Consider the following 26,180-nt stretch of genomic DNA (forward strand, 5'->3'; position numbering starts at 1 on the left):
GTACTAACTTCTCTCATACTATTTTACAACTTGCTTGAGTTGTCAGCAGGTTGTTAACCAACTCAGCTTTAGGGTGCTACTGGGGTCTGTTCCAAAGCCCACTGCCAGAGCAAAGTAACTGGAGAACAGTGTGTCACATTCTCTCCCTCAAGAAAAGAAGACTTAAATTCTGTGTCGTGATTTGAGCTCCTCACCTGCTAGACCACCAGTGGCTCCTTCCAGATGAAGACTCCTGCTTCAGTCCTTCAGAATGTGACAGCTAAGTTTTTCTCAGTCTCAAAAAAATATATATTCTCAAACTGTGTACAAAGATGCTTGTTTTAAGGAAGCAGTGGAGCTTAGTAGGCACCTCTAGGAGAAAACTTATAAATTTCTGGGGCTTAAAAGAGTTTTGAAAGAATAATGTGAATTGCACCTATAACAGCAAGTGCTATGCCATTCACGTCTGTCTGCTGTTATGAGTTGCATCAACATGTTTGCCTCCATGCCAGCTCAGCTTTTTTATTTCCCTAACTGTTCAGGCACAGTTGGGTTTAGCATGATGCCTCGAAGAGAGAAGAGGAGAGAGAGTATTCTGGGTATCGTGAAGCCTTCTGATTCTCATCAATGAGGCTATAAATCTGGCAATCTGAAGCGGTTACTTTTGAAGGAATGCTATTAAAAATCCACTAAAATGATTGAAATTGTGGCGTTGCAGCTGACTGAAAACCCGCAAGTGAATATCTCTTTCACTATACGTGCTGTAAATTTTATGCTGCAAACTAGAGAGAGATTAATTTGTTTCCACTAATGTCAGAATAAATTTAGAAGTTGTTCTGAGTACGAGTGTGAAATGAGGCAGCTGTCAGCATGATTTACCCCTATCATCGCTGAGCTGGCAACTTACTGCAGTGAGATGATGTTTGCAGCTCTTTTGCTGTGGCATGCTAGGGTGACTACTGACAGCCCATGTAAGCCCAGGCACAATCAGTGTCCGTTTACCAAAGAGCAGGACGCTTAGGCTCTTACTTTTAGAATCTCTTATGTGAAGTGATTCATAATCAGTGCTATCTCTTCATCAGCATCTCATATCTTTAAAGCACAAACAATTCCTGTGTCTGGCCCTATTTGCCACATTGGAATGTTCTCTATGCTAAGAATCTTTGTTGCTGTGTTCCTTCGGTAGTGTTGTCTTCTTCTCGAACTCTCATCAAAATCATATAGTTATTAAAATCAAACGGTGCTGAAACCTGTGCTCCAAGCTACAGATGCTCACCCCTGGTGAACAATTGGCAAGATGCTCTGTGGATAGAAAAGGAATCAAATTGATTCCTACTCAATTTCCTTAATAATTGACCCTTCTGTGAACTAAGAAGAAATGTGACATTTCCTAGAGCTAATTGGCTTATGACTTTTCAAAGGAAACTTTAATTTCCTCCATTATTCCATGATATATGATAGTTTGACTTCCATGCTGAGAAATGTAGCTGTACACTTCCAGATGAGAATTAGTATATTCCATTCCTAATGTGGTGAGAGAATCTGTGTCCTCAGCTGGAACGAGTTAATACAGCTGTCTTTTCTTCAGGGAAGGCAACCCTATGAAGATCTGTCTGAAGAAACTTTATTTATTACGTTAACAAGTCTGATACTGACGAAGGCACCAAACTCTTTTTTTTTTTTCTCTTTATTTCTTTTTCTTTGTATTTTTTTCATCTGTTTGTAACTACAGATTTTGTTGCACTGTCAGTCATCACAGTCCTGCCTTTCCTGCTTCAACTTCCAAATGCTTTCCTGAAAAGTTCATCAGAGACCACACTAAAGCATTAGGACTGGAAAGCTGTCTAGTAACAGATGAGATCTGACTATAAAATATGAGAGATATATCATAGTAGTTGTATTTCTTTTATTCTGGTATTAAAAGTGTTTTTACTTGGCATCAAAATAAAATGTTAGTGGCCAAGCTGTTTAGCCAGGATGTGTTGTTGGAGTCAGAGGAGGACAGTCAGGGAATGACCTGGGCCAAAATACAATTCTGATAAGCTCTGCTATTGTGAACTTGCTGCTTGAATATTTTTTCCAGCCAAAATTTTATATAACCTGTGGGGGTACACTAGGGAAGCACTTCTGTAACAGAAATAGCAAAAGCAAAAATGTGCAGGTGTTTTGAAGATGGAGGAAAGTAATGAAGACCATAACAGTCCTTGTGGAGGACAGATACCAAGTGAGAACTTGCACAAATCACTTCAGTCACCTGTTGTGGAAGCCAAGGAAGTTTATTGTAGCATGTGGTTACAAAAGAGTAACTGAAGATGCTATCTCCATTTAGATTAAAGAGGTGAATTATCACCTGACTTTTTGGAGTTCAAGATTAATGCTTATGACTGGAGAATGCTGTTGGCTTTTGGGAGTCACTGTGAAAATGGCATAATTGATTGGTAAAACCTGAGGATAGAACTCTGCAGAACTTTGGTTGCAAACCTCCTCCATTAACTTTGTTAATTTATAGGAAGGTGTTCAAGGTGTTCAAGAAGGCTGCATAGCACTTGAACATGATCTATCTGGTGAATTTCTGGCTGAGTCAGTTGTGTATCTTCCTTGTGTTGCCTAGCTTCCTGCTTCTTAATCTTGCCCTGTTTTAGTCAACAGCCTGTGCATCCTTCTCTCCACAAGTCTTTTGTCCTTGACTCTTGCCCGCTGAACTCCATAGGATCTTTGCTTTCTTGATCCTAAGAAGCCCTCTGTTTTCACCAGTACACGCTCTGCCATTTTGAAATACAGATTAGGTGCTGAAAGCACGTGTGGAATAGCACGTTTTTGTGACTTGCTGTTGAGAGATTTTGGGCTGGCTCTGCCTGCCATGCCTGTGTCACATTTCAGTATGTTATAATTCTGGAGTAGTTTGTCTATAATTCTGTGTAGTTTGTCTCTGAAAGCAAGCAAATTTCAAGTGGCTGTTTTTAGGTCTTGAAGTCCTGGTATCCTCAATTGGGTGCACAAGTTTGCATTCAAGGATGATTTTATTGAGCTGAGAACTCCACTATTCCTTTGTGAGCCTGGATTTTTTTATCAACTTTTTGCAGTTTCTCCCCAGCTGCTTGAGTTTATTCACTGAGGCAAACAGAACCATTAATGTTGGAAGTGTTTTTTAGTCATGAATATGGCTAAGAATAATCCTGTGAGGGGAAACTGCTGGGGCATACCAGTGTGCTACCCACTGGAAAACAGTTGATACTTCACCAAATGATGTTGCTGGAATGGTGATACAAACATTTTACCAGACCTGGTCTACTCTCAGTAGACCCACCTAATCAGTTTGCAGTTTGATGACCAGAAGTGCTGTCTGGGGTTGCAAGCTAGGGGCATGTGAAAGGAAAAGCTTATGAGATCTTCAGAAGGCCCTGTAAAAGGGGAACCACTCCTTCCCAGTCTTTGGTAGGTGAGGAAGTTGATTTCTCTCGTAGAAATACTTCTAGGCTTATTCATATCACAAACTATTTTCTTGCTTACTCTGACATACTTTGCAAAAATATCTCTATGGGAAGAGAAATAGCCCTTTCCATATGCTTTTATTTCTGTTTCATTGTCAGTACAGCACTGAAATCTAATCTGTGTTAACCTGAACAGCAGCAGAGGTGTATCTGACTTAATTAGAAAAGGGACTGTTTTGTCATTTGATGATTGCTGGTGCCCAGGCAATGCAGAAGAGGTAAATCGGAGTGACCTCCACATCTGTGCAGGCACACAGGCAGACCAGGGAAGTGCCTGGTTAAATTAACATGCACTGATAATAACTAATTTTTGTAGTGAGTGTGCCTATCTTCAGCTTCTACTTTTAAAATCTTTTTTATTTATTACTTCCCAAAACTAAGATCTGAAGTCTTTGTGTAGTTTTGCTTTTGATCTTGATGAAGTTCTGGCATGGATTAAATGGTGGTTTCCTTTCTTTTTTTTTTTTCTTCAGCATCATAGACAAAGAAGTGTCATTAATGGCAGAAATTGACAAAGTTAAAGAAGAAGCCAGTAAGTACAAAGCATGTCAGGGAACTTCTGGTACAGTCATGTAAATACTTGTTTTGTTTGGCAGAAAACCACACGATGTATCAATTCTGTTCTCAGCATTCTCGCTTCTTTCATTATATGCATGTTTTCGAGTAGTTAGGGAGAGATTCTCTGTAGTTTCTGTTTATAAGGTCTGTATAGCAAAGCTTCAATATTTTGATATTAAGGTAAACCAAAAGTTTACATGAAGTTAGATTAAAATTATATATTTCTTCTACTGACTTAACAGATTTTTGGTACTCTTTTTTCCCTTATTTCTGTGATTTGTTGACTACTTTAATTTGGTTTCTTGATTTTCTAATCATTGTTTTTGCTTCCTTGTCATCATATATAAGTTACAATGCTGAAAGTTGCTAGAGGAACTGCTTATTCTGGTTTTGCATGCCTTTTAGGGGTAGTAATCAATAAACCAAAATAAATCAAAACCCAGATGTTTACTGGAATTTGTTTTCTTAATAATCTGTGAGAGTTGTTGTGACTCCAGGCTTTCCTGTCACCTCTGTTTCTTACATAGGTAAGGTATGTATATGATTTGAAGGGGAGAAAAGCAATTTGACATGTATTAGCATATCATATTATCTTTCTTATACCCACCAGAGAGAGACATAGCATTCATTGACAAGTAAACAAGGGAATATGTTTCTGTAGAGAAAGCTAAGCGTGGACCTAAAGAATAACCCAAGTGTTGTTAGAATGATACTTTGCCTAATAGATTAAAACGTTGCTGACGTGTATGCCTATAATTCTTTCATTTGTTTGTAAATGTAAGGCCCTTTCAATTGTAGTGTTCCTGAATGTTTCACATGTATTTAGAACTCTTACTGAGTTCACAAATGTATACTAGTTACATTTTAAAAAAATTAAAATCTTCTGTTGCTACTTTAAGTCTCTTACAGTTGTATACATATGGAGACTAAAAAGAACAAGTTGCTGCTGCAGCAATTGGCTTTAGTTTAGGTTTGGAATTTTGTATGCTAACTTTTCTGATGCTAACCTGTGGAGGAGTTGTGGGTGGAAACATGCTGTTTACTTGTAAACACTGCCATAATCAGCTACAGGGCATATGCAAAGTTCCAGGAAAACCAATGGCAAAATTCCTATTGATATCAGCAGACATAGTTTTCCAACTTCATAAACAAAAACACATTTTGAAAATCCACAGTCCAGGGATGATGATATCATGATGGCCACTTCATTAATTTTGTCAACGGACAGTAGCCATTTTTGTGGAAAGTAAATGTAATTTTTATCTACAGGCATGAAAGTGCTATATTCATGCATGGTAGGTTTAGTTTCCCTGCTTTCATGCTGACTCAACACACAACATTAGATGGCTTCTGTACCTGTGTAGTTGTCTTTCAAGGCTATTGTAGGCCTATAAAGTGCCATCAGAACTTTAGGCAGAAAGTTCTTGTAGGACTATAATGTTCTAACCAACATTGTTATTTTCACATCCCTTTGCTTCACTGGAGGACTATTTTAATGTGGGTAATCTTACACTTACTGTCAATACTGAGAAAATTTCCGAAAACGATAATTCCAGTTTTTGTGCAAATGGGTATTTTGCTGGCATCTCACTCTAAGTGTCAGTAGGAAATGAGATTGTACGGTTTGAGCAGTCACTTTAGCAAAGGCAGTGCTGACCTTGGGGAGAAACAGTATTATCACCTAGAATAAACAGTGAAACTATTGGGCAAAGAAAAACAACTAGTGAATTCTTCATGTAATCCAACAAACACTTATCATTCTTGTAGTTTGTATTCCACAAAAAGGAAATTAAAGATCAGCTGGAAAGACAGATAAATGCCTGTTATTAGCAGAAGTAGTAATGTAGGCAGAGGTTTATCAACAGGTTGAAGGGAGCTGTAGCCACCTCCTGCCTTCCTGTAAGCTCTACCTTGTGTGATGCACACTCCTCTATTGCACAATGGGGTTGCTCCCATACAGCTGTACAGCCACTACTCTTGTCTTCCCTGCACCTCCTGGACCATTCTATACTTCGAGAGGAAGCTGCCATCCAGTAAATAAATGCTACTGGGTTGAGAAATAAATTCTTACCCTGCAAAAATGACATTATAAAGTATGAACTGGTTGAGACTTGCCAGAACTGCTGTGGAATTCTATGGCAAATGAAGGCAGGAAAGTCTCAGTATCTATAACGAAATCTCTGGCTTTATGATATTTTACACTAGCTGCCACCCACTTACCATATCCATAGACATAAGCTGTAGACAGGAGGCTACGGTTGAAAAGGCTATGATTGCTAGTGTTTTATATGTAGATGCTGTCTTTCCTCTTTGCCATAGGTGTTGATCCCACCAGCCACGAATCAGCCTTTTATGTTAAGTCACCGTGTAGGTAGCAGAATATGCAATTTTCCACCAAAATTGTTATATGTCACATTATTCTGAACGTAAGTGGACTTGCTTTGTGACTCCTGGTTAATCTTTTCCTGTCAAAGCATAAATATTCGTCACTTCTTATACAAAATATATGGGCAGTAGTGAATAATTAGTATTTTTTCATAAGAACTGTTGGCCATTGTAAGACTGCTTTGCCCTAGAAGTGGTGGTGTTTATAATACTGCTTTGCCCTAAAAGTGGCAGTTGGACATATTCTGTACTTGAAAGCAAAATTGCAATGCCAGTGATTTGAACGTAAACCAAATATGTACAGATTTTTTTCTTTCAGGGGAGCTATAGGCTACTGTATACGTAAAACAGAACATTTCTTTGGAAACAGGCTACTGGCTCAGGGAGTGTAAAATGTCTAAATGAAAGGATGCCTGAATTTGTGCTTAAGAATAAGGCACTGGAAGACTTGGAACAGCATGTCTCTGCCCTCTTTGTCTCAAGATTGAAGGATTGGTTTAACTTTGATTTTGTAGAAGCTATCCTGTTTTGAGATAATTTTCAAATGTCAGGCAGTTTGATTAAATACACTGATTGTCTGTGCAGGCAGCACAGCATATTCAGTCCAGTTGAAGTGTGGAATGTGTGTGTTTCTCTCTCGTGGCACAGTGTTGAAACCTAAAGAATAATGAATTACAGATAAATTCAGCTTCATAGCATTAATTATTTACTATTGGTATTTGGCAGTGGAAATCCTGACTGCTCGGCAGAAGAAAGCTGAAGAGCTGAAGAGGCTGACGGACCTTGCCAGTCAAATGGCTGAAGCGCAACTGTCTGAACTCAGGGCTGAAATTAAGGTCAGGCGTTCACTTTTTCTTAAGCATGTGTGCTGTCCGCACAAAAGCAAAGGAAGTGCTATCATGCTAACATGTCCAGGCTGCTCATTCCTCCTGTGGACCAAAGGGTAACTAACTTTCTGTGGGGAAGTCATACCTCATTAAAGAATTATAGGGCCTCTGAGCAATCTGGATATGCTATCAGGGAAGTGTAAGCTATCCCTTCAGAGGCAGAGCAGTGGAGAGTTTTGCTATTTGTGTATCATTTATCAGACCTAGTTCACAAGTAAACCTGATAGCTTCAGGTTGAGTTGATCAAATGCACGCACCCCAGTGAAGTGACCCACTTCCAAAATGCGGGACAGATCCACTTATCATTGGGCTGTGAGAAGTGTTGTTTGGTAAAGATGTAAAAATTTTTGATTCTGAATAAAGATCCTGCCAACAAAACAGTGTCAAGAGGTTGCACAGCCTTAAAGTGAACTTAAGAAAAGTACTGATTGGTCTCTATACATCTATATAGTCTTCTGATCAGAATGCCAATTACCATTAATTTGTCTGTATTTCTGCAGCACTTTGTGAGTGAACGGAAATATGATGAAGAGCTGGGCAGGTCTGCCCGATTTTCCTGTGACACAGAACAGCTGAAGACCCAAATTCAGCTCTGTGGAGAGAGTAAGTGTTGGTGGTTTATCATACCTACGATCTCAGAATGTAGCATTCCAAATACCTGTCCAGGAAATGCTAGGCAGAGGTAATGGTATGTCTACTGCCAGAGTGTGTGTGTAGCAAGTCTGATGTGAATGGTATGTCAACACAGGAGGTTTGTTGAGCGTGCATACATCGCTTTTACAATTTGCATCATACTGTACACAGTGTACATGTGTTGCACAGACCATCTGCACGTGTACAGTTGCCTTCTTTGTCAGAGATTTTCAGATATTACTGAGGTCAGCTAAGTTTTCCATCTAAATGGAAAGTCAACTGTAGAGAACTCTCAAATTCAATAGCTACTTATGAAAAACTAGTAAATTGGAAACTTTTCTGTGTGAGCACAGTATTATGAGATCAGTTAATCTGTCTCCTGCTCAGAAGCAAGTTCCCATCTGTACAAGAATATTCAGTGAGTTTTTCAGGAGCAAAGGTAATCCCAAATACTACTTTTATGAAACCATCTGCCTTTCTGCTTGGAAATTCGTATTCATCTTCTGCTCTATATATCATGTTCCTGACGTAAAACGTGAGATAGACTCTTTCTCATATTTGTCAAGCTTTTATCCTCCCCAAAAAGTAAATGCTATGATGCTTTGCTCCATGTCATCCTGCTGTATAATATTCCATTAGCACCATCAATCAGGAGAAAAACTACTAACACAATACCAAACTACTGTATTTTGGTGAAAGGAAAATAATTTTAGGAAGGAAATAAGTAGTGTTTCTAAGGAGTTACTAAAAAGAAACAAACACACATAAAAAAAAAAACAGAGGAAAAAAAAAAGAAAAAAAATCAGTCTATCAATACAGTCTGGTAATTGCACAGCTGACTCCTGTGAAGCATAACTGATTTAGTTTGTTAGACCATGAGGATTGATTTTGCAGAACACTTTGTAGATCCACTAGGCCTGTATCCTCTCTCTCATTCCTGCCAAATCAGGATGTTCCAAAGGAGGGCATAAACTTCCCAGTAATGCACCTAATTGTTCACAGTGACTTCATTGCACCTACCTCAAACCCTGAAGCTTAAGAGATTGAAAATTCTACATAGCTAATCCTAACCAAGAATATAACCACAGCTGCTGTAGAGCTACAGTCTGTTCTCATTCAGCTACTCTCCTAAATAACTTTCAGCTGTAGTTAATTCAGGAAATTAATTATTTATACCTCACCTTAGCAGAGCATTGTTTAAGCATATTCAGATATAGGCCTGGAAAAATCAAGTCAATGAAATTCAAAGAACAGTTGTTAGCAGGGAAGCAGTGCCATCTTTCAGCTGACAGAGAGAGAACTGGGTAACTGGAGAAACTCTAATCTGCTTTCAGTGACCTTAGAAGAGATAACTTAAATGCTATTGGCATGTCTTTGCTAGGGACTTTTCAAGTGTTTCTGTTTGAAGCCTCCTACAGTGATGTCTATACCATACTTAGGAAGTGCAAGTACCCTTCAAACAGAGATGATAGCAGGCCTGTAGCTAAAAATAGCCATTATTGAAAGCTTTAAGACCAGCAATAACCAAAACCCCCAGTCCTATGCAAAGGTAGGTGTGTTCCAGCATGAGGAGCAGGAGTGCATTAGAGGCATAACATCACAATGAAGGACAAAGAGGTACAAAAGTAATTGGACTGACATTTATCCAGAATGCTTGCTGGTGGATTGTACATCTTTTTTGTTAAGAATAGATTTTTATGTTAAGCACTTTGATTTTTATATGGGCTTCTATGTAAGGCAATCTGTTTTAGAGAAGAGAGAGCAGTAGCATTCAGTAACGGCATACTTCACAGACCTTGTGACAGAAAGTGCAGTTCCTTGTGCAGATCATTGTATTGTTCTTGTGAAGAAGACACCTCGTGGGAGAATCTCTGATGTTAGCTTAAGTTAGTAGGAGCCTCAAAAACCCACCCAACAAAACAGCAGATGATGCTCAGCTGCTAAAATTACCCCACATCTTCATTCTCTGTTCTAAAAGTTGAAAAATTGAAGTACCTACTAGATAAAAGAAAGGTGTCTTTTTCTAGTTCGTCATCTGTGCCAGAAGAAAACAGAAATTTCATAATCAGGAAAATCAAAACCACAAATTAAGATCAAGAGCCTCAGGCTCCTTTTTGAAGCACCATTGTACAGAAGCAGACAGTTCAAAGAGCTTGTGGAAATGAAGAGAGGTAGGAATCAAGGATTTTTGTTTGGTGTACTTCACATTCATATATGGAATTGCTTAAGAAATCCTCTGATTTTAAAATACTAAGAAGTAGAAAACAGGAATATACTGAGATGAACACTAAATGGTTCTTGATAGTGCTAACTTTGCCATGGTCTGCGTGAAAGGGACTTGTGTATGAATTCGGTTCCAGTTTGATAGCCGTGGTACAGAAGTATCTTTGTTAACCACTTCTTTGGAGAGTCTATTGCTCTTTACTATCTTTTCTTTTTTGAAAACTATTAAAAAATACTGAAGAAGCTTTCATAGCTGTTAATCGTGTTGTGGTTGGTATGTATGTAAACTGCAAGCTCCACGCACTTCAGCTTCCATGATCAGTGAATGATTTGGAATCAGATTTGTGTATGGCATCTTCAGGCACAAATTCCTTTGACCCCAGGCAGTTGAGAGTTACTGGCATTCCATTTTCTTCCTTCCCATGTTTCTTCCTTTGTTGCCTGAAGATTCCTATTAGAGGCATTATTGATTCAACAGCAGTGTGAGGAGGCAGTCCTGACAACACATGGATTTACCTTAACTGGTTATAATTTCACAAGCAAACCTATAGGTACCAGAAATTTTGAGAAATTTTCTTGGATGACCAAAGCCCAGGGCTGACAGTCAGCAGGGCTTCTGTACTTCCTGTTGGTGAAAAAGTTTGATGGACTACAGTCTCATCTACTTTAGTGGAATAGGCAGTGGGTCTATTTTAGCTGTTTGCTTTGTGGGCTTCCAACTTTTGCACAACACATTTTTTTTATTCTTAAGTAGTGCTAAACCAACTTGCAGTCTCAAAAGCTCCCAGGTGTAATTACAAGCTGAACTGTCTTCCAGCTAGCAAGGTAGCTCTCTAGGATCTCCTTATCCTGGTCAACCTTCAGGTAGGTGCACCAAGGAAAGTAATTTCTCACATTTACACTACAAATGAACAAAGTAGTATAACCCATAGCACAAGCACAAGTCCCTAGGAACCAGGGTGTTCTGGCCTTCTGTCAGCCTCATTCCAGTTTTAGTGCAGTTCCTCCACATGGGGTTTTTTGTCAAAAGCAATCCTTAATGATGAGGCAGTATCAAAGAAGTAAAACAATATGATTTAATTCTGACCTAGTTATCTAGCTTACTTCGTTATCTAAAGACTTGAATGATGCTACAAAAATTAACTGTGAGCAGGATAAGAATTCAGCCTCAGATATTGATCATTTAACAGGTAATAGAGAATACTTCTTTTATTTTTATAGTTTCTCACCCAAAGAACAATTATTCCTCAAGAACACCATGTAGTTCGGTGCTGTCTTCATTGACCTCACATGCAACAACTGGCAAACAAAATGCACACACTCGGAAGTCCTCTAGTAATGCCAAGAACTCTGATAATAAAACAGCCAGCACTACGAAAGTACAAAGTCATCATTCTTCCAATCCTACAGAATCTTCTTCCCAGGGAATTCCAACAAATAAGCAGGTAAGGAACCAGCTATAAAGTAAACTAAATGGTGTCAAAAATATCAGGAGAACCTTCATTATTGAAAGTCTTCGCTGCAAAATCAAATGCTTGTTATTAGTCTGGTTTTAATTCACAATTTAAAAAAATAGGGAAACGTTTACAGGCTACTTAGATGTAACATATTAGCCATTGCTCAGTTTTTGTGTTGTATCAAAGCTATTTCAATACTATTTTCTCTCTCTAGTTACACTGATAATGATTTTCTGCAATTTTTGTTAATTCTGGTGGCTGTATTTTATTACTGGAAGAATTCGGATAGCCTAACGATTATCCAATTTCTTTCTGGGTAGAATGGGCCTTCTAGTCAAAGACGAAGATTCAACCCACAGCACCAAAACATCCGTCTCAATGGATCTCTTAAGCCACAAGGTACCACTAATGAGGCAGATCAAAATAATGTAAAGAGTGGCTCCAGGTCTGAACACAGAAGACAGCAACACAACAATTTCAGACCTAAAAATAAAGGAGCCATGAAAAATCAGGAGCAGTCTGCAACTGCAAGGACCACAGAGAATGTGGCACATCCAGAAAAGAGCCGACGGAAGCATCATGCAACAGACACCACAGATCACAGGCCTTTCCGAGGCGGTGTCGGCAGGGTGTCGCAATGCAATTTGTGCCCTGCAAGGATGGAGGTCTCTGCTGATACCACTGTTCTTTCAGTGCCAGCTGTGACTTTGGTGGCTTAAAATGTCACAGTGAAGGCAGGCAGAAAAATATTCTCATTTTAGCTTCTTCTTCAAGATGCTTGTTGGTGAAGAAAATAAATCAGAACACAGTCATTTTAAATCTGTTGCTGCTTAAAAGTTATTGGTATCTTCATTATTTACTAATTATCAAAATTAATTATACTTTCAAAGCTTTGCCCAATATGTTCACAGTTGTTTTGTCGTGACAGTACAGAATCTTACCAAAACAGCATATACTACTTAGAAGAATGAAATCTAGATTGGAAAAATAAACTCAGAATTAAATTCACAATAGCAAAATGTTTGTTGTAGATATGTGGTTATACAATCAACAGTATTGTTCTTTAGAGCAGCCTGTGTTAGAAGGATCCCAGAGCACCTGTGTGCTGTGGTCTGCAATGAAATCAGATAATCTTTTAGAATTTTTCTGCAGTCTTTATTATACACCTCTTTATTTCTGTGCATGTATCTGTGTGTGCATGTATACACACACACATGCATGCACACTGTATGCACACAGTATTCTTACATACAAGAACATTTCAAAAAGCAGCACATTTGATTTTAGCTTATTATTCCATAAACTGAGATCTTTAGACTTGCCTATAAATTGTACTAAATGTATTACATATTGGTATTTTTCATTGACAAACTATTTTTATGAAAATGCTCATTTCGTTCAAGTTTAGATTATACATAGTCATGGCTATTCAGATGCACAGCCCTATTCTCCATCCTTATCAGCCATTTTTCTATGACTAGTTGGATTTATTTTTTTGCATATGAAAAGTCACAGGTGTTCTAGACTTGAATCCAGATTATTTTTCTATATTTTTTGCTGTAGGAACCATCTGTCCTTAATGAGAGCTATGACTAATATATTTGTTACAGCAACATGCAGCAGAATATGGAGGTACATATTTGAGCAGATACTACATCCTTCTGAGTTTTCTATTAAAATAAAATCTTAGTGTTAATGTTCTGATTATGTATTTCAGAAAACTTGTTTCTTCCAAAAAAAAATTAAAATCTTCTTTCTAAAACATTCTGTTGTTTGCTGCCTTGCAGTATCTAACCAGGTGTGATCATATTCAAATTAGATTTGCTTAGTTCAGCTGGTGTCAGTGGGAGGCTTTGGTTTGAGTTGGGCTTGGACCAGGGTTTTGCTTTTGGCTAAATTCTAATACCGCAAGTGCGCAGGACAGTACCTTCCCACGAAGAGCTAATCTTGGACAAACCTATGTTAAAAGTTGTTATCGAAAATACTAAGGTATCAGAATAATCATTAAAGAATCCAGACCTGACATCAAGTGGACTAGAGGCCTGGGGGTCAGAATCAGAGAAGTGTAAAAGGGTCTGTTTCCCACTGAGGTCAGTAAGGGTTGGACACTTTGAACATTTATTGTTGGTTATTGCTTTTTACCAGTTACCTCTTCCTGATTTCCATGAGCTCACTACACACTTTCTTTGTACTGAATTCCACTTTTGATTTATAAAGTATAAAGTGAAGTGCATTCCCTATGAATTACTTTGATTATTTTGATTATTTCTCTTGATATCTGTACAGTTTTTTACATGCGAATGATGGTAAAACCTGATTTTACTAGGCAAATAGCTCATCTTTTTCTGGAATAGTGGTGATAAGTATTCATAGGTGAACACTGGCTTTTTTAGCATTGTGAACCCTTCTCCTATCTGGATTAATTACCTATCAAGCTTTTAGGCTGCATGTTTTAAGTAAATGGATCTGAAATTCCAGAATCTCTGTGCTTTGCACACCCACCAGAAAAGTCTATTTTCAAGATTTGTCTTCTGCTATACTGTAACTTCACAGTTAGAGATGTAATCACAGTATCTGTATGGGTATTACACCAGAACAATATTGTATTGCTTTTACACCATTTCCGAAAGTTACTTATACCTCTTCTTGTATCCCCTCCTAATAATATCTGATGTGTCTATAATGACTTTTACTCTTTCCTCATAGCTTTTTCACTTAACAGGATTATTGGAAGTTATTTTATTCCACAAGTCAGCTTCCTTACAAGCAGGCTTCCTCAAAACAAATCAAATCTAACATAAATCATAACTCAGCACAACAGGACGACCTTGTGCTCTTCAGTACCAGCTTCTCTGCTGTGCTGGAGGCTTAGTACATGACAGATCAGGTCTAACAGGTGAGAGGAAGCAGTTATCCTCAGGCTGTGACACAAACACATTCTTTGATGAGAAAAGTGTAGATTTGGCTGGTTCTGGGGACTCTGCAGTCTTCACACAGCAAGTATGCTTTATATTGTAGTACGCATTGTAACTATGTTGCATGGCTGGCTCTGAAACATAGCTGTGTCAGAATGGTATCCCTTTATCTTTTTATGTTTCTGCTAGAATTTTATTTGCCATTTTCTTGGCATGTTTTACTGCTCACTATACATAGAATTATTTAATCAGAACTTTCAATCTTCAAATTACAGATCTAGCTATGTGTGATACATTCAATGTACAGATTTTGTACAGGGATCAGTGAGAGAATTAAGGGCTGGGCAAGCCTTGACTTTAAGGCCAGCAAGTCTTTTTAGAGAAAAATAGTTCCCCTAATTTGCAAAGCAACTACAGTTTTTTTGCGTCATTGAAATGTGGAATTTCTACTATTTTGAAAGTAGATACACATCCTAAGGCCTGGTATTTTAAAACAGGTTTTAAAATACAATCTTTTTGTCTTTTGTGTACAATCAAATTGAAATTAATGCCAGAACTCAGCAAAACAAAGGACCAGATATGTGGCTGGAAAACTAGAAAGATAATGTAATTTAACATAGCCAAACTATATTAAGCAAAACTTTAAAAGATTTTAAGATGTTTGGGGAAAAAAAAAAAAAAAAGTCTTTTAAATGACTTAAAGTCATTGGAAATGTGGCTCGAGAACTGAAATTAATAATTTTGGAAAGGATAAGTTTGTACTCTAGTTTGTATACTCCTTTCCTGGATCCTGCTGCTGTAGGAAAGCAACCTGGTCTGAGCTTGGATGGATGGATGGCATTTCCTATGCTGAGTCTGTTTCCCCATGCAGTGACTGGGATGCATCAAGAACAACTAAACAACCTGTACTAAAAATGTTCATGGATGTTATACCAGAAACTAGAATGAGCTAAGAGATGCATATAGGAAAGGGATGACTTTGAAAATGGTCAAGTTATTGATCCATGTGGTCCGGTGAATTTGCAAAGTATTACTCAGCTAAGTGATAAATGCTGGTATAAGCAGGCAGATTATATTTATTTATTTATTCTGCAAAAATAGAATTCTGTAGAAAGTACTCAGAAACTCAGAAAAGAGCAGAGGTCTGTAACATCACCCGTGTCTGTTTCTGCTGCTTGACATTCTGCTAAAAGCTGTTGCCCAAAATGAATCTAAATCTCCTTGGGGGCTTTGCCTCCACATATTCACAGAGCTTTACTTCTATCCACACTCTCACTCTAATTGCAGCTATGGAATAGACAGCCTCACTCTCAAGTTTTCTAGGGCACAACTGGCCTCCCATTGTTGCCGGGTGAGAATTTGTCCTTCACAGATTGAGAATTAAACAGACAAAATCTTCTTACCTCCTGGATAATGCTGGCATTTCCATTTGGTCGTAGTAAGATTTGTACTACATAATGTTTATTATCTGAACAATTTAATTTCAGTGGATTTAAAGGAGTGAATTAACAGCTTGAAAGAAGGAAAGAGGTAGCTTCCTTAGGAGCAGTCAGTGTGTTAACAGTCAATACTGTCTTGAGAGAATTGTCAGTTGTTTTACTTGCAAGTAAGTTGAGCTGTATTTCATAGAGAAGCATCTCTGAATTAATGCCTAGTTCATTGAAGCTCATTTGATTGCATTGTGTTTCCATGTCTCTTTTGCTGAAAACAAGCCTGATGAAAAGTCTCCCTGAGAATCGGGGAGATTGTGCCCCTAGCAGATGAAATGACATCTGCTTGGTTATGGCAAGTATGAGTTCTCCATACTTTGAAGTGTACAGATAGAATTACATCTATTTGAAACATATTCTGGTGATAATTGGCACTTAATCATGGAGAAGTAATTTTCTGGAAACTAATTTGGAATTGTATTTTTCTACATTATGCCATATCATAGATGGTTGGAAATAGTGTGAAAGTGAGGACTAAACAACTGGAAAATCGACTGTGTTTATGAGGAGAAAGAGAAAAGCATCAAAGTTCACTGGTGTGATGCATGTTACTCTTCAGAGCACAGCTATTAAATTAGTAGGGCAAAGAAACTTTCTAACTGTGGTGTCTTTTATAATGAGTGGCAATTGTACAAAGATGCAAAACAAGCCATAATCACTTCAGTCGACTGTACCAGCTGGTAACTCCTTGAGTTGGATGAGTGTAACATTAAGAAAACTGTGGACTTTGAAGAAACTTAGGATCATACAGATTTGAGGAAAGTTTAACCTGCAAGAAACTCTCAGACTTGCAGAATTTCTGCTCTTTGTTCCAGGCCTCAAAAGAACAGTCTGTTAGCCAGGCTAAGAGCTGACTAATCCTTGGATGGGCAAGTTTGTTTTCAGCTCTCTCCAGAGAGACGATTAAATGCTGTTTAATTTTACATTTTAAAAAGCTTTGGGTAGATATAGACAAAGCTTTTATAGTCACCTTGAAGGTTCAGCTCTTATGAAGCTGTTTAAAATTAGTCCATCCATTACAACAGACTGTTAGTAAGCTTCACAGGGATTAAAAATAAAAAGACAAATGTGCTTACTTAAAAAGCCATGTTTGTTTCTCATCCAGTAAAAAAATCAAGTCTCCAAACAATAAAATTGCTCTACCTCCCTACCACAGCCACTTTCATTCACTATTTCATCTGCTGAAATTAAAGGGAGTGATTTTCTAAGGTGTTTTTTTTTTGTTTTTTTTTTTTAACTACAAGTCAGTGTGTCTAGGACAAAGATGAGACTGAAGCCACTGGAATGCAAATGATATGAATGTTACATGAAAAATACTGTACTATCAGAATGACTAGACAAACCCTGAACTAGCACAGGCTTAGGAAGTCCAAAGGGATCAGTCTTAGTCTTAACTGCAAGAATCCATACTTGTGAGCTTTTGTATGATGTTGAAAGAAACCTACAAATTCACCCAAGGTTGAAGAGGAATCATTGTAAAAGGACCTAAATGGATACAGTAAAGGACTCAGCTATTCAGTAAGTACTGAAATAAAAGTCACACAGAAGACAGTTATTTAAAAACTGCTTTTCAATCAGACTGGTATACATAGTGTCAATGAATTGCACTCTCAAAGAATAAGTTTTATTGTTAGTATCTCCCTTAATTTCTGCTTTTTCTGGTCTTAAGTAAATCTCTTCTGTGGGATAGGGAAAGCCCTGGGTTTTTTTTGTGGCTTTTTAGGCTTATTAGAGTAGTTTAAGGATTTTAAAGATAGGCTGGTCTTTAATATACGTAAATAGCAGAAAATTACAATACTGCTCACCTTTACATAACTATCATTCATGGCAAAACTTCTCTTTAAACAGTATGTTAGTACATTAAATTTTGCTGTTTCTCTTTTTTACTTTGCAAATGAAATTTCAAGTCCTTGCCGTTATGATGAAAAGCCTAAAAATGTGATTTCTTCTAAATAACCTAGAAAACAAAAGACTTAACGAAGCAAATTGTAAGAATATTTCATTTTGGCAATGCAATAGGACTTCGCAACATCTAAAGCCAGCTGTATTTACTGTGTTGCAGAATTATTAGCAACAACAAAGCAGTACCCAACCATACACAAACAATTGCACAAAATGAAGCCAAATTTGGGAAACTTAAACAGCATTGGTTTAAACAACCAAAAGGACTTTTTAAAAAGTGAGCCAAATTCTGCTTTCCTTTGCTGGTAGAAACATACAGGAGATCTTCAGTATCGTTGCTCATAATGCACCCTAGTACAAGGACAGGAAGGATAAGTAGGAAACCAGTGTACATATGTCTCAGGTTTAAGGAAAAACTGCCTTATTATTCCCTAGTCATGCTCTTCCTTCCTGTTTATCAATTTTCTTTGTACATGTAAAGATGGTCCCTTTAATTGCTACCAATAATAAAATGGTAACCTCTCCTCACTGCAAGTACCAGTATTTGTGCATTCAGCTTAAAATAAACTCTTTACAGTACTCACTATATTGCACACTTGTGACAAATTTGAATCTAATAACTGGTATTCATTGTTACTATTTTTCCCCTACTTGAAATATATGGACTAAGGAAATTAACTGTAACTGAATTTGATAAGCATGTTGTCTTCTGTGCTGTGCATGTATTCCTTTTAAAAGGTCAGTAGTACAGCCTGACACAAATATGAATGAGACACTATAATATGAAGCATGCTGTGTGTTTTAGAGCTTTTTTTAGCCATGTTTCTTCCTCCCGACTTCTAAAAAATACTTAGAAATAAAATCAGAAAATACACTTCATTTCTCCCTCTGCTCTTCACTAACTCTTCTCTATCTTCACCATGATATTCTACCAAATCCTTGAATAAGTAACAACATGAGATGATGAGCTGTTCTTAGACCAGATGTTCCCAAGCTACACAGTCAGGCTGAGTCCAATGTTATCCATCCACTTTATTACTCTTAAGCTTATTGCTCTCTGCTAACACAGCTGGTTCTTTCTTGTTTAGTACTGTTGAAGTAGTAGGAATTTCAGCAGCAGCTTTGTTCTGTTCACTTGTTTTACTGGAGCCAGATGATGACTGAGAAGGTATCATGAGAAAAAGTGGAGTTCGCTTCAGCTTTACTGCACGGCTGCTTACGGGTTTTCTAGATTCTGAAGTGTTGAAAGTCATTTGACATGATGCTTCGTCATCAGCACTCTGCTTTCCATGGGGCACCTGGGAATTGCTGGACTCTGGCATACATGCTGTGGACACAGTTTTAGAAGCTGCTTTGTGCAGTATCAAACTTTCACTATTTGGTCGTTTAAGAGTTACTGCAGAATGTGAAGTGTTGCAAGCAGCTACCTTTAATGAAGCTGAATTCTTGACTTTGATATGTGTACTTGTTGAGGGACCTGAGAATCTAATTGGCTTGGGGCCCACTTTGCATGGTATGTAGTCTTCTACTTCAGAGAAATCAATTAAGCGTCTGTAAAACAAAGGATCTTAATTGAAGAAACAGACTATGTTATTTTTTTTATAATTACAAAATCAACAGTGCACAAATCTGATGTTCTATTAATTTTTGCTGGTTATGGTATCACATATTGTTCTCAACTGTTGATCACAGCAGTCAGGCTTGCCTTTGCATCAATAGTACCAGCAATCTGTTCTACCTCTGTAAGTCATGTTACACACTAAAATTGGAAAGAAATGGTGCACAAACTACTATGTGAAAACGAATGAGGAAGAAAGCAGGAGGAGTTACAGAAAGAAAATATTAAAGTACTACAGGTTCCACCAAATAGAAAATTCAGTAAAAGTTAATCTGATATGTTTTGAGTTATCTACCAAAGTGCCAAGACCCAGCTGCACAGAAACAAAATATTTATAATTCTACATTATGTAATTTGAGAAAAGAAGAATATCCCTTTCTCCCTTCCCCCTCCCTTTCTAAATGATTAAAGATAACCTGTTTTTCCAAAAAAAAAAAAGATAAAAAATCTGTGTAAGAAAGCCTGTGGAGTCTCATGGCAACTCTGTCTAAAGTAGAGAGTAATTTTTAAGTAACTCAGAGAACCATTAAAGAACAGAGTAAGGTACACTACTAAAGCACTGACATTCTTCAGTATGCTTGCATTTTGGATTTCAAAAGATCTGTGAAATGCCACAGGCATCCATATTAAGAGAGAAAAAATGTAAAAGTGTAATATTTCTTATCATTACTCTTAGAAAAGTGGTATATGGTGAAACTTCAAGCAGAAAGCCTGTAAATAACCAAGTGCTTATAATGAATCTAGGAAGGTTTTCCTCGGAGCTCTAAGGTAAGAATGTATTCTCGAAGTCTGTACATTCTAGACCAAAAGAACCATTAAAACAAAAAGGAAAACTTAAGACTTGGTGTTTTAACAGCTGCAGTGTACTACGGGTAAAATGTAATCAGTAACTAGATTAATTTACAATAATATTTCAAGATGGTATATGCTCTCACAAGGATTACTGCAGGTAATTAATACAGCTTTTTGGGTTCAAAAAAAATAGAGAAGACAAAGCAGAGAAATGGGAGATAAAAAGGCAAAGGTTGCAGTGGAGCATTCAGGAATATATGTGTTTGGCAATCAGTCCAGTGGTCACGCTTCTTCCTTAATGAGCTATGAAAAGCAAAGAATACAGTATCCCAAAATGATGGGGAGATGGGGATTTTCAGTTGGATCACTGTGCTGACATGGCTCTGTGGCTGCTGCTGAAATGACAGCATGGCCAGAGAGACAAGGTAAGCAGGATCTTCCTCCTTAGATAGCAGTAAGATGGCTGTTGAGTGGCTCAGATAACTCTGTAGATGCATCTGCAAATACTGCTTTTAGGTAATGTATTGAGAATGGAAGTGTTGTCAGAAGTATGACCACAGAATTGGAAAGAAAATAGTGTAAAGGTAGAGCATCTTAGAAACATGTAAATCACCTAATCTTTTAAAATTTTCAATTAGCTAGTCTATTTAGCTAATGCTGTTCTCTACTTTTTTGAAATGACTCATTCCCACTCTTAAGTGATGCTTTAAAGGCTGTAGAATAGAATTTCAGTAGCCTAGAAGAGGTAATTTACTTATAGCAAGGTCAGTTCTGCTTATGAGCTCTCAGTGAATATATTACATGAAAACATTAATGGGAACAACTAAGAAAACATAACTATTCAAAGAACCTGAAATTACACACACACACACACACAAAATAAAATAAAATCTTTGTGCTGTTTTCCATTTCATGCTAAGCCACCTATGCAGGTCAACATACCTTTTATGAACTGGAGGCATATGATGCAAACTGCCTTTCAGAGAGCGCTCTTCAAGAGTCCAGCATTCAATGAGCTCCTGTGGCACTCTCCAGTAGCTGACACCTGCATTTCAAAGAGACATTGTATCACTGATTGTATCACTGAGATGAGAGAACACAGTATTGTGTGTGCCTCCACTAGATTAAATGAATGCACGTATTATGTAGAATTTCAGCTTTGAAACTATGCTGCCAAGTAACCTGTGCTTACAACCAGCATACCTTTAGGGTTTCCACCAGAGTGCTCAGAGTCTCCATCACCTCTTGCATGCAATGGCTTTCACTACATCTATTCATGTACGTTAGCTCACATCAACTCATTAGAACATCAATCAAGACTTTTTTTGTTTTCCCTTCAAATAACCACTCTATTGGAGTTTGTATGTGTCACATACTGAATTAGTGGAAACATCCACGGATTTTATTATTGTATAATTATTTGGCAATTTTTTTTCTGTAGAAAAATACTAAAATAGAAGCAAAGAATTAATACTGTACCTCTTCCTTCCCAGGTGCCGAAAGCATCCATCATCTTTTTCAGTTCAGCTTCAGAGTAATAGCTCCAGATGTATTGGACATTATTTCCAGCTTCTCTAGAAACATTGTTTGTAAGGTAACAGTTATATGGTAAATCTACCTAGAACCCCAAACACTGATGAAATAGTGTTACAGCTATTATTCTTTTACCAAATTCCGACTATAAAAGGACCTAGTAGTAAATGTTTTGTAAAGTGGGTAAGAAAACGTTACTTAGATTTCATTGTCATTTCTATCAGAGTTCCAAATTGCCACTTTCCTATTGTCTGCATGCCTTGGGAACGCCTATTGCTGGAAAAGGTATTCGGGAAAGAACAGATGTCCATGAAAAAAGTAATTACAAAACTAATGGTGTAAAATTTATTCTTCTAACTATGAAACATATTTTCAAAGGGAAAACACAGTAGGAGGACAAATACCTGAATTACTATGTATCTAAACATCTCAGAATAGATATTCATTTTCCCAGCCTAGATTTAGGAGAATATGCATCTTAATTATAAACATGATGCAATATCAAAAGCTCTATCTTAATCATTTTTCAGAAGGCATACAGTGAATTACACTTCTGATTCTGTACTGTGGGACCAAGGGAAAGACAAATAGCTTCCGGGCTCTTGGAAGTAGTACAGGTCTACTCATATCTTAAAATTACTACTGTAAAAATGCATTAATATTTGTTGAAATGTACACATCCTTTAAAGAATTACAATAATTTCATCTTCATAAAAGCTGTGTTAAATATTTTTAATTGCTGTCATAGCAGACTGCAAAATAGAACCCCATAAATCACTGCCAGCTTTGTGAATATTTGGGATTTTTAGGATTCAGTCATAATTCTTGGTGTAAATATCACTGATAACACTTGATGTAATAATCATCCTAATTTATAATGTAATTTTAAATGGTTGAGACATTTTAAAAATAGCAACTGAGATCTTAGAGCAACTGCATGCTAGTAACCTTCTGTAGATCTCTTGAATTCTTTTCCTTTGTGCTTAGTCTTTATTTTGTTAAATCTGAATATTTTATTAGCTAGGTATTTTCAAAGCAGGAAATAATCTAATTTCTGCCAGTGATTTATAGTGTAATAATGTTATATTAGCCACATAAAATAATATTTAGGTATTATTATGATATGTAAGTCTTCATAGTCTTTCCATAGTGCTTTCGTGAGTTTGAAAGTCAGCTTACCTTTTGTAGATGCTTTTATTGTGAATTTTTGTTCCTAGCTCCTTTTTAATTGCATCAGTCCCATCAGCCCTTGTGGCATACACACCAATAATTTTACTCTCACAGCTTGCCCCAGAAGTGCTGAGATAGTGCAGGACCCAAACTGTAGGCTTGGTGCAGATTAAATTGTAAGAATCACAAAAATCCAACAAAGCCTGGGGAAGAAAAAAAAAAAAAAAAAAAAGCAAAAATATTAATACTAGTTAAGTTCAGTTTTGTAAACTTTCATTCTGAAATTTTCTTAACTGTACTGGTGACCTCTTTTAAGTATATCAAGGATGTGGTTTATCTAGATTATTGTGAGCACTATATCTTATCGGATGATAACAGAGAACGTCCTCCAAGTATGAGAAATTCACAGAGAGGCAACAAGAATACCTGAAGATGGGGCAAACCCCCCATTTGATAAAAACCTCAAAAGTCTGGAACTGCTTTATGCTTTTCAAAAGGAGATGAATAAGGGAGAAACTAAAGAACTATAGAGAACTATACAATGTCTTTCCTATTACACAAGTTTTCAAAGCAGACTTGCACATAAGAGTCAACTTTAAACTGCTGCTGTAATGTAGTGGTGGAAAAGCTGAGTACTTGATGGCTATGACTGTGTTATAGAATTTCTTATCCTAAATCTCATTATTATTTGAAGAGGTAAAAAAAAAAGTGCTAACTTGCACATGCATAGTTTTAGTATCTGCTGCTAACAAATGGTGTGATACATCTTTAAAAGAGTACATCTTTTAAAATAGAAGAAATAACACTGACCTTCTTAAGCTCTACATTTGACCTTAAAGAATATGTCTCCATTTCATTGGCCAAATGGTCAGACAGACTGTATGGATAAGGGATGCCAAAATAATCTGCTTCCTCCTGCAATGCAATTTGAATCTGTTTATCTTCAGGAATCCGCACTTCTCCATGAAGATAATCCAAAAGATATTTAAACAAACTTCCATCTCGATCAATCAGACAGGCTCCTGAAAACATACACATGATGAACTTAAGATGCTGCTTCTAAGAAGTGAATACAGATTTCTTACATTATACCAAATCATCAAGTAATGCTTTGTATAAAACTTACTCTTTTTACTTAGGTAGGAGAAATAAGTAAGTATATTTTCTCCGTTATTTTAGAACTGCTACTTTGTTTCCCTGGAATAATAATTATTTGAACATAAAGTTCACAGTGAAGAATTTTTTGCTTTTTTGGAATGTCAGTGATATCACTGATCTGCACAGGACCATGCTAGTATAAATCTCAGCTAAATTGCACTTAAGTGCTTAGTATGCTAAAATATTCTAGGAGGTATAGAATAGGTATCCTATTATTCTAGGAGCATTTCTAGAATTCTTATTTATTTATTTATTGCTATTAGAGAGCTTTTTTAATTCTATTTTGGATCTAGGTGTAAAAAGTAGCAACAGCTTTTGTATGTATCCAGCCTCAACTAATCTGGATCTTGCTTAAGTTTTACAGTTTTGTTTGTTTGTTTGTTTCTCTCTCTTTTGATGCTGGGTTCAGTGACTACACAAAATCATCAAACTGTACACTGCTGTTATATAATATGCTGTTCACTGCAGCTGAATAGTAAACTGATAGTTTTACTGATAGTAAAACCCTGCTAGTAAAAAGTTTCAAGCATTTCAGATATTTTAAACTGCCAGAAGCGAGCAACAAGAAGTCACTACTGTCTATCCAGGATAGTTTTAGAACTAGGCATACTTTGGCAGTCACTTCCAAGTCACAAACAGGGGTGAAATCTGACTCATGAATAGTTTTATTCAAGTTTTCATATCAAACCATGCTGGTCAAAAATGCAATCTTTACTGGGTACTGAGGCATTCTGAAACAAATATAAAACCCCCATCTCCTTACATAATGAACAGACGGAGTCAGATGCCTTCGGAGAATAGGAAGGCATAAACTGATACCAGTTAACACTCACACTGTAGTAGTGTATTCAACAATTTTGACTGCAACAAAGCAGGGCTAAGTGCTGTATAAACATGTATGTTTGCAAACAGGAATGTCCTGTGGAATTCCGATGAATTACTCGTAAGTCATGCACGCATAGTTCTGGTATTCAAGAAGCTCAGCAAATTGGAAGAAGAGAGACGCAATAAAATACATAAAAGCATGTATTTACCACAGAGCTCCCTAGGCGGAATGTTTTAGGTGCAGCTTTAATATTTACCAGACTCGTCCATTTTTAGAGGAAAGCGTCCACTAAACATAGAAGCTAGCATGGAGTCCTTAAAGCGGCACAGGGACTGGCGCCTGGCAGTGTACAGACATCCTCGCACGTTCAGCCGTAGGATACCCTGCTCCTCTGCAGCCTTGTCCTCTTCCATTGCATTTGCAAATGAGATGTTAATTACGAGCTATTCCACACTATAACAGATACAAAGAAGTGTCAGTCTAATGCTAAGACCGAAATATTACAGAGATCCAAGTGTTAGCTCAGCTAACACGCCTGTTGCATAGTACTGTAAATCAGATTTTAAAATGTATCAGTGCAAATCGCAAAATTAGAAATAATGCTTCACTATAAACAACGATGACATTTATTTTGCTGGAAAACACGAAGTTACTCTTTCGAGGCATACGGAGAGGCAGATTTGTGGTTAGTACGTGTGAAAGACGCGCTAGAAGGACAGCAACAAAACACATCCTAGGAACTCTCGGAGAGCCGCTCCGCGCAGGCCCGAGCGCTCCCTCCTGCGTCGTTGCCGCTCCGCGGGAGAGGCGCAGCCCACCCAACCCTCCGCCAGCCGCGGGCGCGCACACGCCGGGACGGCGCCTCCCAGCCGTCGCGGGGCGGCCGCCATCGCGCGTTACCTGCGCCGCCGCCTCCCCGCGGCCGGAGCGGGCCGGGCGCCTCCGGGCCTCCGCGGCTCCGCAAAATGGCGGCAGGAAGGGCCGGGCCGGGGGCGTGCAAGCGGAGCCACCGCGGCGTCCCTCGGCCGGGGGCACCGCCGGTAGCCCCGACCTGAGCCTGCGGGCAGCAAGGCGGCCCGCCGGGCGCGGCTTCGGTGCCTTCGTCCTCCGAAGGGAGGCGTGCATGCATAAACTCGGCTGCTCTGTAAGGCAGAAACCTTTTT

The 26,180-nt window shown here is 37.9% G+C and overlaps 2 protein-coding genes across 6 annotated transcripts in view; one reads left to right on the forward strand and one right to left on the reverse strand.

The window, feature by feature from the left end:
* Positions 1-13,377, forward strand: part of SPATS2L (spermatogenesis associated serine rich 2 like) — a 75,708-nt gene extending 62,331 nt beyond the window's left edge. For all 5 annotated transcript variants that reach the window (XM_085228290.1, XM_085228292.1, XM_085228294.1 and 2 more), the window contains 5 exons: positions 3,944-4,002; positions 7,140-7,249; positions 7,801-7,903; positions 11,378-11,601; positions 11,934-13,377. In XM_085228290.1, coding sequence (XP_085084416.1) covers positions 3,944-4,002; positions 7,140-7,249; positions 7,801-7,903; positions 11,378-11,601; positions 11,934-12,332 — 895 coding nt within the window. In that variant the 3' untranslated portion in view covers positions 12,333-13,377. The remainder of the gene's footprint in view (positions 1-3,943; positions 4,003-7,139; positions 7,250-7,800; positions 7,904-11,377; positions 11,602-11,933) is intronic.
* Positions 13,378-18,932: 5,555 nt separating this feature from the next.
* On the reverse strand, positions 18,933-25,430 carry KCTD18 (potassium channel tetramerization domain containing 18). Its single transcript, XM_003207458.5, has 6 exons — positions 25,274-25,430; positions 23,844-24,055; positions 23,043-23,236; positions 21,810-21,904; positions 21,273-21,375; positions 18,933-19,471 (listed from the first exon to the last, which is right to left on the reverse strand). Exons 1-6 carry the CDS (start codon positions 25,428-25,430, stop codon positions 18,940-18,942), a joined length of 1,293 nt encoding a protein of 430 aa, XP_003207506.2. The 3' UTR covers positions 18,933-18,939.
* Between the last annotated feature and the right edge of the window lie 750 nt (positions 25,431-26,180).

The sequence above is a fragment of the Meleagris gallopavo genome, chromosome 7 (genome assembly GCF_905368555.1).
Source record: "Meleagris gallopavo chromosome 7, MGAL_WU_HG_1.1, whole genome shotgun sequence".
NCBI lineage: Eukaryota > Metazoa > Chordata > Aves > Galliformes > Phasianidae > Meleagris > Meleagris gallopavo.

What these genes read in the sequence shown, in the direction of transcription:
- KCTD18 (XM_003207458.5), bottom strand. Translation starts at nt 25,430, where the DNA reads ATGGAAGAGGACAAGGCTGCAGAGGAGCAGGGTATCCTACGGCTGAAC. An exon ending in CGGCACCTGGGAAGGAAGAG is followed by an intron (nt 21,376 to 21,809) that starts GTACAGTATTAA and finishes TTTGAAATGCAG; the next exon opens with GTGTCAGCTACTGGAGAGTG. An exon ending in ATGCCTCCAGTTCATAAAAG is followed by an intron (nt 19,472 to 21,272) that starts GTATGTTGACCT and finishes TTTGTTTTACAG; the next exon opens with ACGCTTAATTGATTTCTCTG.